The sequence below is a fragment of the Zalophus californianus genome, chromosome 3 (genome assembly GCF_009762305.2).
Source record: "Zalophus californianus isolate mZalCal1 chromosome 3, mZalCal1.pri.v2, whole genome shotgun sequence".
NCBI lineage: Eukaryota > Metazoa > Chordata > Mammalia > Carnivora > Otariidae > Zalophus > Zalophus californianus.
Genome location: NC_045597.1, coordinates 10,059,644 through 10,076,372, shown reverse-complemented (window position 1 = coordinate 10,076,372; position 16,729 = coordinate 10,059,644). Strand labels below are relative to the sequence as shown.

Genomic DNA, 16,729 nt, shown 5'->3' with positions numbered 1-16,729 from the left:
TCCAGTGGCGCAGTTAGTCACAGCAGTTCATGTGGCTTTTTGGCAACTGACTCTAGGGAATCCTGTCCTATGACATGTAACACTGGGGGGAAATCCACCGAGTTGGAATCATCTGCCATCAGAAACACTAGTGAATTAGAGCTGTCTAACCTGCTGTTTAGGCTTTGGAGAGGGTTTCGTTTATACGATATTTTATGAAGAGACTCTCTGTCTCTTCGTGGCCGGGTGGGTGGACTATCATGGGCATTTTCCACGCTCAAGGTGGTAGATCTATAGCTCTTGGGTCAGTGCACCATGTGGATTCTCAGCAGCACACAGCTCTGAAAGCGCACGTGTGCACCAGACCTGCGTGAGATGAGTCTGCAAGGCACTAAGAGGGATTAATCCATATCCTTGAAGCGCTTTCCAATCTCTCACCCCCGCTACTAATTCAGTTAGGAGACAATGGCATCAGAGCATTAACCTTGACTGTCCATGCGGTGAAGTTGTGTGAGAGATATGAATGCCCCAGAGCATCAGTGATTAATCAAGTACCTAATTTGCCCTAACGTTTCCAATCATATAATTTACATCCTGTATGGGGTTTGAAAGTTTGAAATTAATCTTCCTCTGTAAATTACACTATGTGATAACCTCTGTCATTATAATACCCCCTTAGTTATTTTTAGGGTACTTCTGTCAATTATTTGAAAATACTGTTTCTCTCTGCCTCTGAAGTCCATGAACGCACAACACACACATACACACAACTGTTCAGTGTATGATTCAAATACCAAGTGATATTATTACACCCAACATCTCAGTCTTAGATATTTCCTGTCAGATATACAAAAATAGCTGGTCTCCAGCTTTTGCCTCAGTTAAGAGACATAAAGGCCCTTTTGGTTTTCATTATGTTTATGCAACTAGAAGATAAGGTTTTAGAATTTAGTTAGTTCATATCTGTTCATATTCAAAACAAAAGTTAATGCAAAGAGACAAAGTAAGGTGGCAAATAAACAAGATTTATGGACTTAGTTTTCAAATGTTTCATTTGCACTTGAATATTGGTGAGTCTGATGGTCTCCATTCATGTAAAACAGTAAGGCCAAATCACAGAGGTGTTACTTTGGAAGGACAGTAAAACCCTCTCATTTCTTATTTCTACTCTAATTGTCTGATGATCTATCATATAATGAGAATAATTCACTCATATTTCAGACTCTGGCACAATTTCTCCTTTCCTAGATAGGCCCTGGTGGCGAATTGTCTAGGTTTCAATGACTTGTTCTATAGGCAAATTTAGTCATGGGGATAGTAAGCCATCATTGTCGAAATTATAAAGATGGTATTAACCAACAAGAGTGGTTTTCCGAGCATAGGCAAAATGAAAGCTGAATTATACACCCACAAATGTATAATTAACCTTCAATCTTTGGAATTATCTTATTCCTATATAGAGAAGATGGATTATAAAACCAATATACATTTTCTCTTGATGGCTAAACCTTTCCTCTAGGAACAAAAAATGAAAAGAAAAGCAAACTAAGTTAGATGAAAGTGTTTATTGAGTTATCGTAGATCTGCTTTTCTGCGAAAGGTAGAAGTATTTGAATAGACAACACTTCTGAAATGCCTCGAGATGAATCTTTTTTTCTAGTTCTCGAATACTATATATAAGGTAAATGGCACTTCTGTCAGAATCCTTAATGAAAAAGGTGCAGAAGTTTCTGATTAATTAGCAACACTTTAGAGCCTGCTCTCTGGGAATCTGATCAAAGTGAACATGAAAGTTTCATTGTTTACAGGTGAATATAGAAGAAGGCAGTGCCACACCGAGTTTACTAAACAAGTGTTTACAGCTTGAAGGGAGATAGCTGACATCAACAAGCTCTTTAAAGGCCAAGAGAGTAACTCTTTATTTTCTGTAATTATAGTAATTCACAAGTATGTGATTACTTTCAGCTGGATACTATCAAAATGGGCAAATACTTATATTCCATAATTTTCAAAACCTAGCTATATGTGTATATATGTGATATATTTTTATACACTCTGTCAATTTGTGTATATATGTATATGTGTGTATATATTATATATCTAAAAATGTATAAACACACACACACATATATATATATATATAAAGTGTACAAATCTTAAATTCATAATTTAAGTAGACATCTGTGTGACAACCACCCAGATCAAGATACGGAAAATTTCCAGCATTCTCTGAGGGTTCCTTGTGGCCAATGTAGAGTTAGCAATGGGAAAAATAAATGTGTCATAGACTGAGAGGGATAATGTTCACATAACACTCACCTTCCAATGGCTTGGGTAGAAAATGAGCTGCTGGTTTGGTTTTCTTTACTCTGTTTCCTTTCATGACTTGCCCTTCCTTATTCAATCCCAAAAACCAGGCTCTACCAGATTCCTGTTGTCTGTATAGCATAGATGAGTAGATTACATAATAGTTTTCAAAAACAGATTCTTTAAACTTGCATTCAGGGGTAAAAAGTTCCTGTTGAGAGAAGAGGAAGAAAAGACAGTTAGAGAAAAGAATGGGAACTTCTCTGAACTTTTTCTTTATTCCTCCAGAAACTTGTCCGCCAGGCTGAAGGAGTCAGCCCTGGGGCAGGGATGACCTGGCCGCACCTCGTCCTGCATGAAATATTTGTCCATGTACTTTTTTCAATATACAATGAATAGAGAAGAATCTGCTCCTCCTGGGAATATATGCATAGGCGACACTACACATATCTTTTCACAAGAAACTAGGAGACCTGAGCAAACTCAGAACAGTCTCGTTGAAACAGAATATGATTCAACTTAGAATATAACCAGAAAAAGCACAACAAAGTAGCATCATATATTTACCATAGGCTAAACAAAAATAAAACCTATACTTACGGTATTTGCTCATCTATTTTCAGTATTTCCATAGGAATCATTATATGCTACCCTAGTAGTCGCTAGCGGTGCCCTGGATCACTAATATGATAGGGTGATACGTTTTATCTACAAAGACACAAACCGAAGCCTGACACCAAAACCATGAGGATCAGCGGGCGCACAAACTAGCCGCTGGAGCTGAGGCTGGATGTTGTTTTAGCAGGCTGTAGTGACAGGAGCTAGAAATAAAGATCCAATTCTAGGCTTTGGAGCCCCACCGGAATTCTTGAAGAGAAACATCAGAAGCTGCCCTGACTGCTGTCCACCCGGCGTTTCTGGAGAGGGTAACATGAATTAAGTGCCGTGACTCTCAATGCCACGATCCCCACTGATGGGCAGCACAAAACTTACTACCTTATGATTATCATTAATGACATAAATATTCATAGGCGACTTTTACACACTTCTAAACTTTAGCCGACAAAGGCATTTCTGACACACCTCTATTAAAAATAATTTAAGGGATGCCTGGGTGGCTCAGTCGGTTAAGCTGCTGCCTTTGGGATCCTGGGATCGAGCCCCGCATCGGGCTCCTTGCTCAGCGGGGAGTCTGCTTCTCCCTCCGCCTGCCACTGCCCCCTGCTTGCGCGCGCTCTCTCTCTCTGACAAATAAATAAAATCTTTAAAAAATAAAAATAATTTAAAAATTCAACCTTCCTAATTATAGACATGGAAGCCACTTAACTTGTCTTTGTGACTATTTTAAATAGTTCAACAGTGTGCTATTTTATGTATATGAAATATAGATGCAAAAACAGCTTTCTTGTCACTGATCTTTTAAAAAAAAATCACTGTACTTGAAAAAAAATTCACCTTAATAGATTTTTATGACGCAGAAAATAACTTTTCTTTTCAAACGTTATTTTCTGTACACATTCTGAAAAACACATCCCTTAGGGACTAAAAATAAAACTTGTCAGAGTTAAAGTTATACTAACCATAATAAGGGATGTGACATTATTGCCTGTAGAAAGGTTCTTTCAATATTTCTCATGAGAGTGTGAATTATCAAATGGTGTCTCTTGCTGGATACAATTTATTCAGAGTGCCCCATTACTTACTTTAAATCACTGAAAGCTAATAGTTTTCCAAGGGGAACAGGTTTTGTTAATGGCAGATGCTTCTCATGACAAAGATAAACAGATCCAGTGATTAATTCGATGAGATTAAAAGTAGCCAAAAGATGGGCTTAGACACTCCTAAAGGAACTTACATAGGCCTTCATTTCTTCTAGATGATGCTAGCTCAGGTTTGAATGAGATCCCATCTAAATAAATGTTCTGGCTTTCCACTAAATCCTGTTTTTCCAAATATCACTTCATTACTTCTCTTGCTAATAAACGACAGTCTCGGTTAATCAGGCCATGGCGCAGAGGGACAGCTGACTAAAGCGTGCGTGTTCACACATTTGTGGTGAGGGAAATAAAGTGGAATGCTATAAAACTGGCTTGTCCTCAAAAGACTAATAAATACAACATATTGTTTGCGCACCTTCCATGACAGATTAGACTTCAGTGTGTCACTTGTCTTTTACTGAGACAGGCCAAGGCAACCATCCGAGTATATTACTTGAGACGAGTTACAACTCATCTCAAAACCAGCTGGGAGTGGAGTGGTGCAAAGCTGACCAGATAGACCATGCCATTGACTGACCTTTACCCAGAGACACCAGGGCCTCTTAACTCTGGAAAAACAGTTCCACAGAGAAGTCAACCCACTCCCATCTGATTCCCACTGTCTTGATGTAGGATGACGGCATTACCATCAGCAAATGAGGTGTGCACGGTCTTTTCTCTAAGTTGCATGTGAAGGAGAACGAAGAGCCTAGATGAGGAAGAAGTCATTTGTTCTCAGAGTATACCTTAAGAACATCTGACACTAAGTCTTTTTAGATAAAATGTTTGTCTTTGGGGACTCTGAAGAAGTCATTCCACATCCTCTTTCTGGGAGCTGGGCCAGTGACTTCACAGATATATGGATAGGAAGGTAGATTAATGTGATAGGGGCTTGGACACTCTGATAATTACATAGGCTTTCTTATGAGCAAGTGGTAGATAAGCAGACATTCCTTCTTGAATAAGCAAGGGAATAATGACATAGCCCGATGAGTATTTTATGGACACACATCTATTGTCAATGTGGAGGCAGGTTCTGAGACATTAGTAACACTTATACACTGACATGTTGAAGCCCAATCTCTTGCAAAATGGACCGGAAAATTGTACAACACGTGTATATGTATGTTCACTTTAGTAACTAGTATTAAAATAATTATCAAGAGAGAAATATCACCAGAATTATGACGCCTTGTTAAATTGAGTTCTGAACCTCCCAGTAGCCCAGATGGAAACAGAAAGTCTGTATGTTCTAAAAATTCTTGAAGAGAGAAAATCTTTTCTTTTTCTCAGGACTAACTTCTAAAAGGTATTTCCTTGCAAGGAAAAAGTGGCATTGAGCGAATGAACAAAACATAACACAGAAACATAACGTGTTCTTGATGATAACTGTACAGTTAACCCGGTCACAGTTTTGTGTCTGAGTCCCACAGTATGCTTCAGGGGGACAGATGGAATGAAAAGTCCCACAGGTGGACACTGTAGCTGATGAGATCCCTAGGGGACATGTGCCCAGCAGGGGTCACAAACTCAACGCTTCTACTGACCAGGTGGACACGAGAGAGAAGCACCTGCTATGAGGTTACATGTGCCCCCTACTCGGGCTCAGTGTTGAAGAGACAGAATGGTAGAAAGGAAAAACCTTAGATCTTTAGTTAAGTCTGGTTTTCCAAAGGAAATAAGAAAATCAGGTTTCTAGATAAAATTTCCTTTTAATGGTGGCAACTATTTCTTAGTTCTTGTTTCTGTTTTTCGATAGTGTGTAGACCAAGGGTCAGAGATGGGACCCATGAGCCTGAGGTGTGCGACCCCCAACATAGAGAAGCCAAAGTACTAAAGAAAGAAGGAACCCCAGGTGGCTTAGCAACGCAGCCCTAACCAACCGTATGGTTTTGATACATTTGAGTAATACGATGAGAACACCAGTGAAATGCTCTAAAACCGGCAGTGATAATATGAGAATGCTTATTTAAATTTAAGCTTAAATATAAGCTCTTAGAGACTGCCAAAACGAAATAGATATGGAGTTTGGTGTGTCTTTTTCTCGTCTTGCCTGCCTATATTTAGAACCCCCGATACCACAACAAAATCAACAACAGTTGAGTTCCAGCAGAAGCTTAGATATTAATTTGTACCACTGCCAGACGAAATCATCCACTCACAGAATAGACAAACAGAACAATCAGACAAAAATTTTGTATCTCCCTTTATGTTGTGGTTGTTCTCAATTGAAAGCACCATCTGTGGTGTACTTATTATCTTAACAGTAGGGGCAGAATTCCTCTCTGAGGGAAATGCCTTTGTTTAGGAAAATACCCTGATGGGCCATTTGCATGTACAAAGCAAGGCTTCTGGGTTCAGGATGAAAGAAGAGGGTGGAGGGAAGGGAAGGCCCATGTTCCATAATCCATAACCAGGAACAGCTATAAACCCAGATGACTCAGGATTAACCATAACCTAAGAACTAGAAGTGACCATGAGGGTCTAAGTCAGTGGTCCAGCCAACTGCAGACCAAGGGCCAGATATAGCCGCTTGCCTGTTCTTGTAGCTCACGCTCCGAAGTTCAGGGGTGAATTGTCGAGACAGAGATTGTATGGCCTGCAAAGTCTACAATGTTCACTGTATGGTGATTTGCCAAAAATTTTTGCCAACTCTGATCTAAGCTACATTTTGAGGATTTCGCAATCTAGATAAATGGGGCGGGGCTGTTCATCTCATTTCAAATTACTGAAGAGCTAAGTATTCCCAAACCGAACTTGGATTGCACTTATTTTCATATATACAAATGTAAACCATTTGAAAGAATTTTCACGAGTTTCGTCCCTGGAAGAGCGCATACAGTGTATTATGAGCTGGGGTTTCTGGTAAGGATACACAAGTAGTAGCCTGCAAATTCCTTTAGTCCCAGCATCATCTAGGATTAAATGAAAATTTACGTTTTGGTTAATATCTACAAGTTTGCCTACCAACAGCACCACCACCACCTCCGTTGTTTCCAAAGGAAAATATAAAAATAGGCATTCCAGATAAATTTACAGCATTTATTAGAATACATGGCAAATCTAAAATAAATTAAAAAGAGAGGGTAGGGAAATATTCGACATACACTAGCACATAGCACATAATAAACACACAATAAGTAATTGCTGTTAATATTCTATTAACCTCTATATTTCAGAGTCATCCAAAAGCTCAGTCCCCTCCCATCAACATCTCAGTAATGACTCTGACCCTGAACTTTGGAGTATTTCTCCCCAGGCTTAAGCCCAGAGAAGGAGGGAGCCTCAGATTCCAAGTTCTTCCTTGAAGAACAGTAACAAATCATAAAGGTTTCTTGCAAATGTCAAGTAAGATAATAGAGGTGCAAAATGATTTGTAAACTGTACATTGAGTTGTAAACTCTAGTTATATTGATAGTTATATTTATAAGCTATACATAGAATCGCAAAGTGCAACTCGAATGTTCACTGTTCTTATGGACGGTGAAGTAGCGATTTAATTATTCCTTCTAGGTTTCAACACAACAGACATTCCTACATACAGGAATCCCAAAGATCCATTTAACCAGAATTCTCAGTTTTTTTCTTCCTTTTCTACTCTTCAGAGATGTCATCTACTAGAATTTGTAGAATTCTCTGAGGTCAGCAGAGAATTATTCCATTCTCCTTCACCTCTGTAGTTTCAAAATCAATGGTATGCTTTAATGATACCACTTTGATCCTGGCTAGCTCCAAAAAAGAAATGCAAAGCACCCTTAAGATTACATATAAAGGAAGAATGTTCTGACCTTTGAGAAGAATTTGCAGTTGTGAATTTGGGGACAAAACAGAATTTGTAGTTAACACTCAAAAGCAAACAATTGAGTTGACTAACGTATTTACCTGAAACTCTACATAATCAAATATTCATAATATTAGACTATGACGAATGCCTACAGGAAGAAAAAAAACTAGCCAGTTGTTTGTGTGTGCACTTCAAACTAAAGCATAATTACATTTGTGTTTAAGAGACAGCTTTCATTTGATTACAGGACCCAGGGGTTTGAAGTATATTCTCACCAACAAAGAAGTCTCTCGGTACTTATATTTCTAGGTCCAGAAGCTGTTACTTAAGTAGTTTCTGGAGGAAAAAATTGTAAATGAAGACATTTTCTTTTTCTTTCCTTTTGCTAGGAAAGATACTATTTGACATTTAGAGATACTATAAATACAAAGATTTATCTTTAGACATATTAACTGATATATTTATTAAATATTTATATATTTAATATATATTTTTTATTTAATATATATAAATATAATAATTTATTATATAATATTGAATAAATATTTTCTTTTTGTGACTTATTGACATACTTGTTTAGAATCATGGCAAGAACACAATTTAGTTATTGTAATGATTAAATATTAAATAATTTAATTATTTTATTTATTTATATAACTGTGTTTTTGTATATTTTCATATATACTATATATACATATATAAAAATCCTCAAATGTATACATAAGGAGAATACATGTATGTCCCTGCTATTCAGGGACTAAATAGCAACTTCACCTGGGAATTTGGCAGAGATGCAGAATCTGGGGCCCCATTGCAGACCTACTAAATCAGAATTTGCATTTTAACAAGACTCCGGGTGATCTGTATGCATATTAGAGCTCAGGAAGCATTGGAGTAAGTTCCTATTACCATTAATAAATTAATAAATGTTTACAGATTTTTAGAAAATATCAATTAAACTGGTATCAATCATAAGCTTGCTACCATTTCTTAACATTAGTATAAAATTTATTAAGGCAAGAAAATGGAAACAAAAATATGAAGTATTTGCAGCACATCTTTAATTAAGAATTTTAAGATTACAAATAAAAATATGTGCCCACTGGTTCTAAAACATTAAATCTGTTTTCTCTAGAGTATAGACATGGTTAAGTTCTGAAAATAATAATGCTGTAACATGAACAGATGGTATCAGTGCTTTAAATATTAGCAAAAAACTTATAAAATAAATACGCTTAAGAAAGTATTGATACAACCATACACCACCCTTACATATCTGTCGGTGCACAACAGTGAAATCTTCAACATAATAATGTTGATATCATTATATATATATAATAATAATATATTATATATATTAACATAATAATAATAATGTTAGTAACCTTTACTAATACTTAAATTATGTATACTCTGCACCAGGCACTGTGCTACACACTTTACATAATCAATGAATTTAATCCTCACTATAATTCTATGGGATTGGTGTATATTATTATCTTCATTTTAGAAATGAAGTAATTGATCATAGAGAGTTAAATAGCTTGCCCAAATACATTTCTTTTCATCAAGGTAAATATATTTAACTATTCCTACTCATTTATCATGTTGTTCAGCTGAAAATATTTACTTTTTTAGATATGTGATCAATTGCAAAAATGGCCCGTATTCTTCACCCTCCCCTGGATCTATGCCCATTAGTATGTAATTTTGATACATCCTCCCACCATGAGCCAAGGTGAAGAAAGTAGAGGATTGACAAACACTTGGGCACCTAGACTTGCCTTTTCAACCTCCTATACAGCCATGACAGCATGCCTGGGCTAACCTGCTTGAGGAGAGACATAGGTGAAGCAGAGCCAACTGCTCCAACCTAAGCTAGCCTATTTCCAGACACACGTTCAAGTCCTGCCCGAGATCTACAGAGCTACTTAGCCCAGCTGCACCTGACACCCCCCCCCCCCCCCCCCCCCCCCCCCCGTGCACAAGCTATACACACTTAACTGTTACATGCCACATCATCTCTTGTGGTTGTTTGTTATATGGTTACAGAAAGGCAACTGATAACTGATACAGACAATTGCTAATTCAACTGAATTACTCCTTCAACTAAAACAGAAAATGTGTATCTTATCTGCTGATCTTTATACCTATGCCTACATGTGGAAGAAAATATAGATGGAAAATAGTAATGAATGATGTAAGCTATCATGCTGGCAAAGGTGACACATCTCTAAATAATTGTGGAGAGGAAAAAGTAAATTCCTGAGAGTATAAAAAAAAAAAGAAACAGGAAAACACAAGCGCTCAAAATGAATCTCTTCTCCCCTTCACCCAGCCTGTGCACAACTTTTTCCCCCATTGGCCAAGTAAAGAAATATTGAATAAAACAGAAATTGGGTTGGCTGCCATCTGTTGTCAACCATCCCCCTAGAAAAACACAATCCATGGCTGTCATAAATTCCCAAGGGCAGGGTTGGAATGGGATGAGGGTGTCGTAGTGGGTGGTGTTGTGAGTAAAACTGAGCTCTCTCAGATCAAATGTGTTCTGCTGTTTTGTCACACGTCAGCTTCCCAATGGTGTACTTCTCCAACATATGTGGGGTCATATGCTAACTATACTGAACTTTCCCTAAAAAAAGAAACGTGAAACTGACAGTGCTTTATGTGAAGAGAATCAGACTGAATGAACATAATCAAATCCAGAAAAAGTGCTGCTACTAGTTTTAAAAAATGTTCTGGAAGATCTGAGTGAATGACGTCAACAGATATCCATCCATGCACGCGGGAATATATGCAAGTTTCTTGGTCTGACAGATACTCAGAGGCTTCATCAAAACAGAGCTTAGTGATGTCTCAAAGTCGGATTATCAGTGCTGTCTCACCTTCCATTGTAAGGATTTTACAGATTTGTAATTTTGTTACAGCAGAAGTATCAAATGAAACCAACTTTATATAGAAACTAACCATGACAACGTCAGTGAATGTTTTAGAACATTTTAGAAATAGGGTTATCTCATTCGAAAGGTAAATAATAGAATATATTACATAGTCTCCATCGTAATACTATGTAAAGTATGGTTCAGGGACCTCTGTCCAGCTACAAATTGTTTATTCCCTGTCTGCAATGAAACAAGTACAGAAATTGAGCAAAAACACTGATAAACTTCTGTTAACAATTTAAGAGTATTTTTTATATCTACTGGATGTAAAAATAAAAATGCTGAGCTTTTATTTTGTATTTTTAAAAATGCTTTTCTAGTAACTTAATGTTCTTATATTTTTATGGAGGTATCTCTCTGCAAAAGATTGAAAATAAAAAGAAAACTATTGTTCTTTACCACAGATGTCTGGGGAACACTGCTGTATTATAGACTGGCTTAGATGTGACTGTAAATCTAATTAAAGGAAAACCAAAGTGCATCTGAGTAATAATTAACATTTATTTATTTATCAATGTAAGCCACTCACAATGCTAAATGCTTTACATGCATGATCTCATTTTATTCCTTTTAGCAAATTATGGCATTAAAGTGAAGCATCTTGGGAAGAGTTTATGCAGAGCAGGGCTTCATCCTGGGCTCTCTGAGTCATCACTAGTTATGCCATTGGTCAACCCAATATAATTGTAAAAGGGAATCCAAGAAAGAAATGTGACTTGATAACAAATAGGGCAACCACAAGGCAAGTTAAGACCGTTCCAGAACTCATTCAGTGAATGACCCTCAAGAAAGGACTGGAAAAGATGATTGAGTATATTTGAATAAATTATTTAAAAATTATCAGCTGTAGTGTTTCTTTTATTCTTAACTTATTTCATTACTTTTCCCTAATGTCTCCAGAGTGTTGGGTTTGGAATGGGACTTGTACCTGGTCTGGTCCTGTCAGGTATCACCTATAACTGAAAGAGAATAAAGAAATACAGGGAGATAGCACTTAAGAAATGAGATTGCACAATTAGGGGGTTCCAAGATAACTGGGGGGAAAAAACAACAAAACCTGTGTTCCCAGAATCAGGGCACCATTGGCTGTGGTGAGGGTGTGGGTGGCAGAGAAGGTGCAACAAAGACATTCCCGAATGGGACAAAGGCTGAGGAAGATACTCAGCTCTTCTACATCCAACTAGACAAAGATTTTATCACTGATGGTAGTGAACATTTTCGATTCATTGCACTAAAATTTTTGTTAGCCAAAATAAGCAGAATTTGCTGTGCAAAAAAGTTAGTTTTTAAGTTAACATAGTTAGAATAGAGGTATTCGGTATCTTGTCATGTCCTACCCCACCTGGTTGCGCTATCTTCCTGTATCATGGTGTTCTTTCAACTCCGTGTACTTCTCAGCCCATTGTCTTGAGTAACTGAGTATAAAATGTCAAATATTTAGCTCTGTTACTCTGCCGAATTCTATGAGTAAATATGTCCTTGTTTTTATCAGTTTTTTTTCTTGTACTTAACTCCTTGAACTGTATTTTAATACTATTTCTATGATTCTACAAACTTCTCTCTTTAGCCTAATTTCTACACGCGTCTGAAGCTTTTTCTACTTTCCTTTCTTTAAACCCCATTTAAAACCTTAAATTAGACCTTTGCATTGAACTTTTTTTGGTATTAAGTTCACATGTTGTGGACGTTTCCTAATAAAACATACCTAGTCAGAACCATTAATTGTATAAATGAAAAGCAAACCAAAGCAAACAATCAAGAGTACCAGTTTATCCAAACTTTAAAATGCAAGTTTCCATAGAAAAATAAAGGAACTATCAGCAGGTTCTACAGGTACTCCTAAAATACCATATTTACTGAATAATATTAATGTATATTGAGCTTTATGATTTTCAAAGACCATTCACACATATTTTGTTTGATTCAATAATGCTGTTAAAAAAATGCTTTGAGAAGGAAAAAAGCATTATCTCATGTCACAGATGATGATTTTGAAACTCAGAGGGCACAAGTCCCACCAAGCAATGGATGAGATGTTTTTATTTCTATCCATGTGATATTGTATGTGCATCACGCTGCTACTTAGCAAGTATTTATTAATAATAATGATGTTAAAAATATGAAGCAAATCGAAGGAGCTTAATTTTTTCCCCTAGAGTATCCAGTAAATCATCTTACTGGACTAAGACAGAATTCAGGAGCTGATGAGAATCACCAACACTGATAGTGTGGAGCACAGAGGAAGCCCACATCATACTAAGATGAAAACCTGAGGATTACTTTCTCTTGATTTTGCTTTATTAGCTAGTAATGCATTGGACACAATTTCCCAGATTCTGGGAACAACTTGTTCGATGATTCCAAAGGTTAACACACAAGGGCAAACATCAAACACTGAAGAGAGAGACCAGAAAAGCAAGAAGAGAGACAATACCTTCCAGGGAAGTGGAAAATGTCAACCCATGACTAGTTTACTCTACCTAGATGAGGCTGAGGCCACCAAAGTTGGCCTGCTATGGATGTAATTCTCTCTAAAGTAGCACTGTAATTTCATGTAATATCATGAAATGTTACAGGCATTAGTGAATTACACTCCCTTAATTTCCAGGTTGTTGGTTGAGAGTATGACACTATGAAATGGGAAGAATTACATTTGCTAAAAAAAAAAAAAAAAAAAAATCTACCATTATAAATACTAAATTTCCTGTTTCAGCTATGAGCTAATACATTTGGAAACCTGAGTATTGTGAACACATGGAAACAAGTTTCCATTACTCTATACTTAATGATATTTAAAAGTCATGCATTCATTTATCCAGTGAAAATTTAGTTTCTAGTATTCGCCAATCACTGTTCTTGATCTTGAGGCATTGTTATAATGAGCAAAAATTGATATAGTCTGTCCTCTCATGGAGGATACAGTCTAGTGGAGGAGAGAGGTATTTACACTAATGATTACATCATCCCAAAACAAGACAAGTTCTTACAAGAAAAGGAATGACTCCTCTGAGAACATCTAACAAACAAATCTGACCTTGCCTGAGTTGGTAAGGAAAAATAATTACACTCTGAGCTGAAATCTGAAACATCATTATGAGTTAACTAGGTATAGAGCAAGGTGAAGAATATTCCTGGAAAGGGCAGTATCCTTTGCAGAGCCCTGGGGCAGGAGCAGAGATAGATTATTTGAAGGATAAACTGCAAACAGTGAAATTGGAATGCAGAGTGTGAAGGAGACAGCAGGGAAAGTTAAGATCTGGGGGCTAGGCAAGAGCCAAACCAGACGGTCATGATCAGGTTTTGGTCTTTCTCTCCAGACAATGGGAAGATATTTAAAGTTTTTATGCAAGAGCATGCACAGTCAGTTAGGCATTTGGAAACACCATGGCCAAAGTGTGAATTCTGGAAAAGAACAGAGTCACTTTGGATACAAGAAGGCTAATTTATCTACCGCAGGGCCAGGAAAGGCCATCACCAGTGGAGATGGAGAGAAAAGGGCAGATTGAGTTTTTAGGAGGTCAAACAGCTAGTACTCCGTGATTGCACATGGCAACGGAGGGAGAAGGAGTGTCAAGCACAATGTGCAGGTTTCTTGCTTGTGGAACTGGCTGACATTTGGTGTGTGTTCCTTGCTGTTTCTGAAAGGTCAGACATTCCAGTTCTGTATTCTTGGGCAAAATTAAGTTTACGTGTATAACATAAGTTTACATGGTGCTTTCTGTCCTTTTGTAGACTATTATTTCTAATATCCATTGGGTAATTTTCCACAATGTTGTGTTTTTACTTTTTTTCTCAGGTAGCCTGTTTGTGTGTGTGTGTGTGTGTGTGTGTGTGTGTGTGTGTGTGTGTGTGTATTTTCAATTTCAGATTACTTTACAAAACTTAATGCATTCTTCGAAAAAAGACAAATCACATTGAGGAACTATTATTAGTTGCAGAGCAAGTGGACTTGGAAGAAAAAGGACTGGAATTTGCGGGGCACAGTTCCTTAAATTTCTTACAGTTTTATTTCTTTTAAAAAAGTCCCAGTCAACAAACAGAATGGTTCCCAGATCACCACAGAAACATTGGAGGGAGGTGGCCATCATAGACTTCCGGGTTGAGGGCGGAAACATTTGCAAAAAGGTTTATCTCATAAGTTTACTGTGGTAGAAAACTATTCCATTCCCAGTGATTAGTTAAATACATAAGAATGACACAAAAAATTCCAAAAGAAGTTAAATTTGTGACTTTTCAGAATACTGTGAAACACAGTTATTCTTACTGATATCAGGGCAAGCGGTTAGAAGTAGGATCTGAGATGCTTGTTTCCTTAATAGCTGTTATTTATCACCATTCATGAACTCACCTAACGCTTTTAGAAATGATTTCCATTTTTATGGGGTGTTACAGTAAAACAGTAACAACAAGAGAAGTTCCATCAGCGTATCCCTCCTGCCTTCATTAATCTATACACTTGATCCTGTACTTGCCACATTTATCTCTCCAGATTGAACTGGGTAAGCTTTCAGGTCTGGTTTCATAGATTAGTTCTTCCGTTCACTCAATCAGTCCAATTTGCTGTTGCAACTAAAAAGGCCAAGCAAATGGTAGGCCCTCTGAGGAGGAAAATTGAAAATAAATTAACAAGTATCACCGCACCTCGTTACAAAGCCCCCCATGAGCCTGTGCCTGGGGACAGTGTGCTCCCTGAATCACTACACTTTTAAGGACAATATAAACATGCAGAAAAAGACCATTCAATCAACTGACAGTTAAGGAAGTAGTTGGAATCAGATCAATAAATTTGAATGTAGGTGCATTGAAGTCATCAGGAGAGAAAAGTACAGATGAAAAACCAGTGATCATTGTGCACGCCCCCCCCCCCAATTACAGTATAGGGGTTAAGGTCGAGGATTTGGAAACTAAAAAGACCTGAGTTTGTTCTTACCCTGGCCTCTTATTTAATATAATCTTGGAAAAGCCACCAAACCTCCAAAATAAAATGCTTACCTCTACAGAATTATTACATTGGACACAAAATGAACATAGTTTTGGTGCAAAGTGTCTACTCAATAAATGCTAAGTACTGTTTTTATGAAAAGACTAAGGATGAAGAGAATTGTAATAATGTCTAGCAGAATTCATATAACTTTGAGGGAGATGAAAAAAAAACGAATTCAGATCTGTTTATCAATCACGGAGTTCTGCAAATGGAAACAGCGAGCCTGTTGTTGAAAGAGGAAAATTTAAGGCATTTCTTTGGCTCTGCTAGACAGTTCCACAAACGCAATATGTAGCCACACTTACAAATGATTAAGGTGGTCCACTTTATGTTATGTGCTTTTTTACCACAATCAAAAAAATTTTTTTGAAAGATATAAAAGAAAAAAGAATCTTACTGCCTCAATGAACAGTATCCAATCAATTCTCGTATTGATGGGGTCAGGGGCCACATTTGTGTTTGGTCCATGTAAATATATATAATAAAGAGTTGCAGTGTGACAGATGTTGTGTCTGAGAACCTTTATGACTTTTCAAAGTAGAGCTGTACGTACTTTTACTTCACATGGACATCTAAAAATATGGCCTAACTAAAAGCTTCCTATCGGATTTTTTTTTTTTAGAAATGAACTGTTGTGAAATGATTAAAAAGTTGAGTACTGAGGTTGATGTCTATGGACAGAGGACAAACAATATATAGAGATTTCTATGCTTACCCTGGCTTGAGTACAACATTATGTAGCCCAACCCATAATTGCCAGTGTGGAAGATTTCAAAAGCCTTGCTGACATATAGCATCTGACTGTACTTAACTATATAATACATACAGAGTAACACAAAATCCAGGATGAACTTACAATTTCCTTCAAAGATGAAAACAAATGGCAAGTTACAAAAAAATTTTTTTTAAGAAATAGGACATATGCAAACACACATATTTCAAGGGAAGGTTCAGATTTTTGAGGGATGGGTTTTAA

General features: G+C 37.1%; 1 protein-coding gene across 7 annotated transcripts in view; it reads right to left on the bottom strand.

The window, feature by feature from the left end:
- Window positions 1–16,729, bottom strand: part of FGF14 (fibroblast growth factor 14) — a 610,229-nt gene that overhangs the window by 6,810 nt on the left and 586,690 nt on the right. For all 7 annotated transcript variants that reach the window (XR_003519363.2, XR_003519364.2, XR_004819992.1 and 4 more), the window contains exon 4: window positions 2,299–2,497. Coding sequence is in view for 4 of the 7 variants with exons in the window: in XM_027591057.2 (XP_027446858.1) it covers window positions 2,299–2,497 (199 nt within the window). In the remaining 3 variants the exon portion in view is untranslated. The remainder of the gene's footprint in view (window positions 1–2,298; window positions 2,498–16,729) is intronic.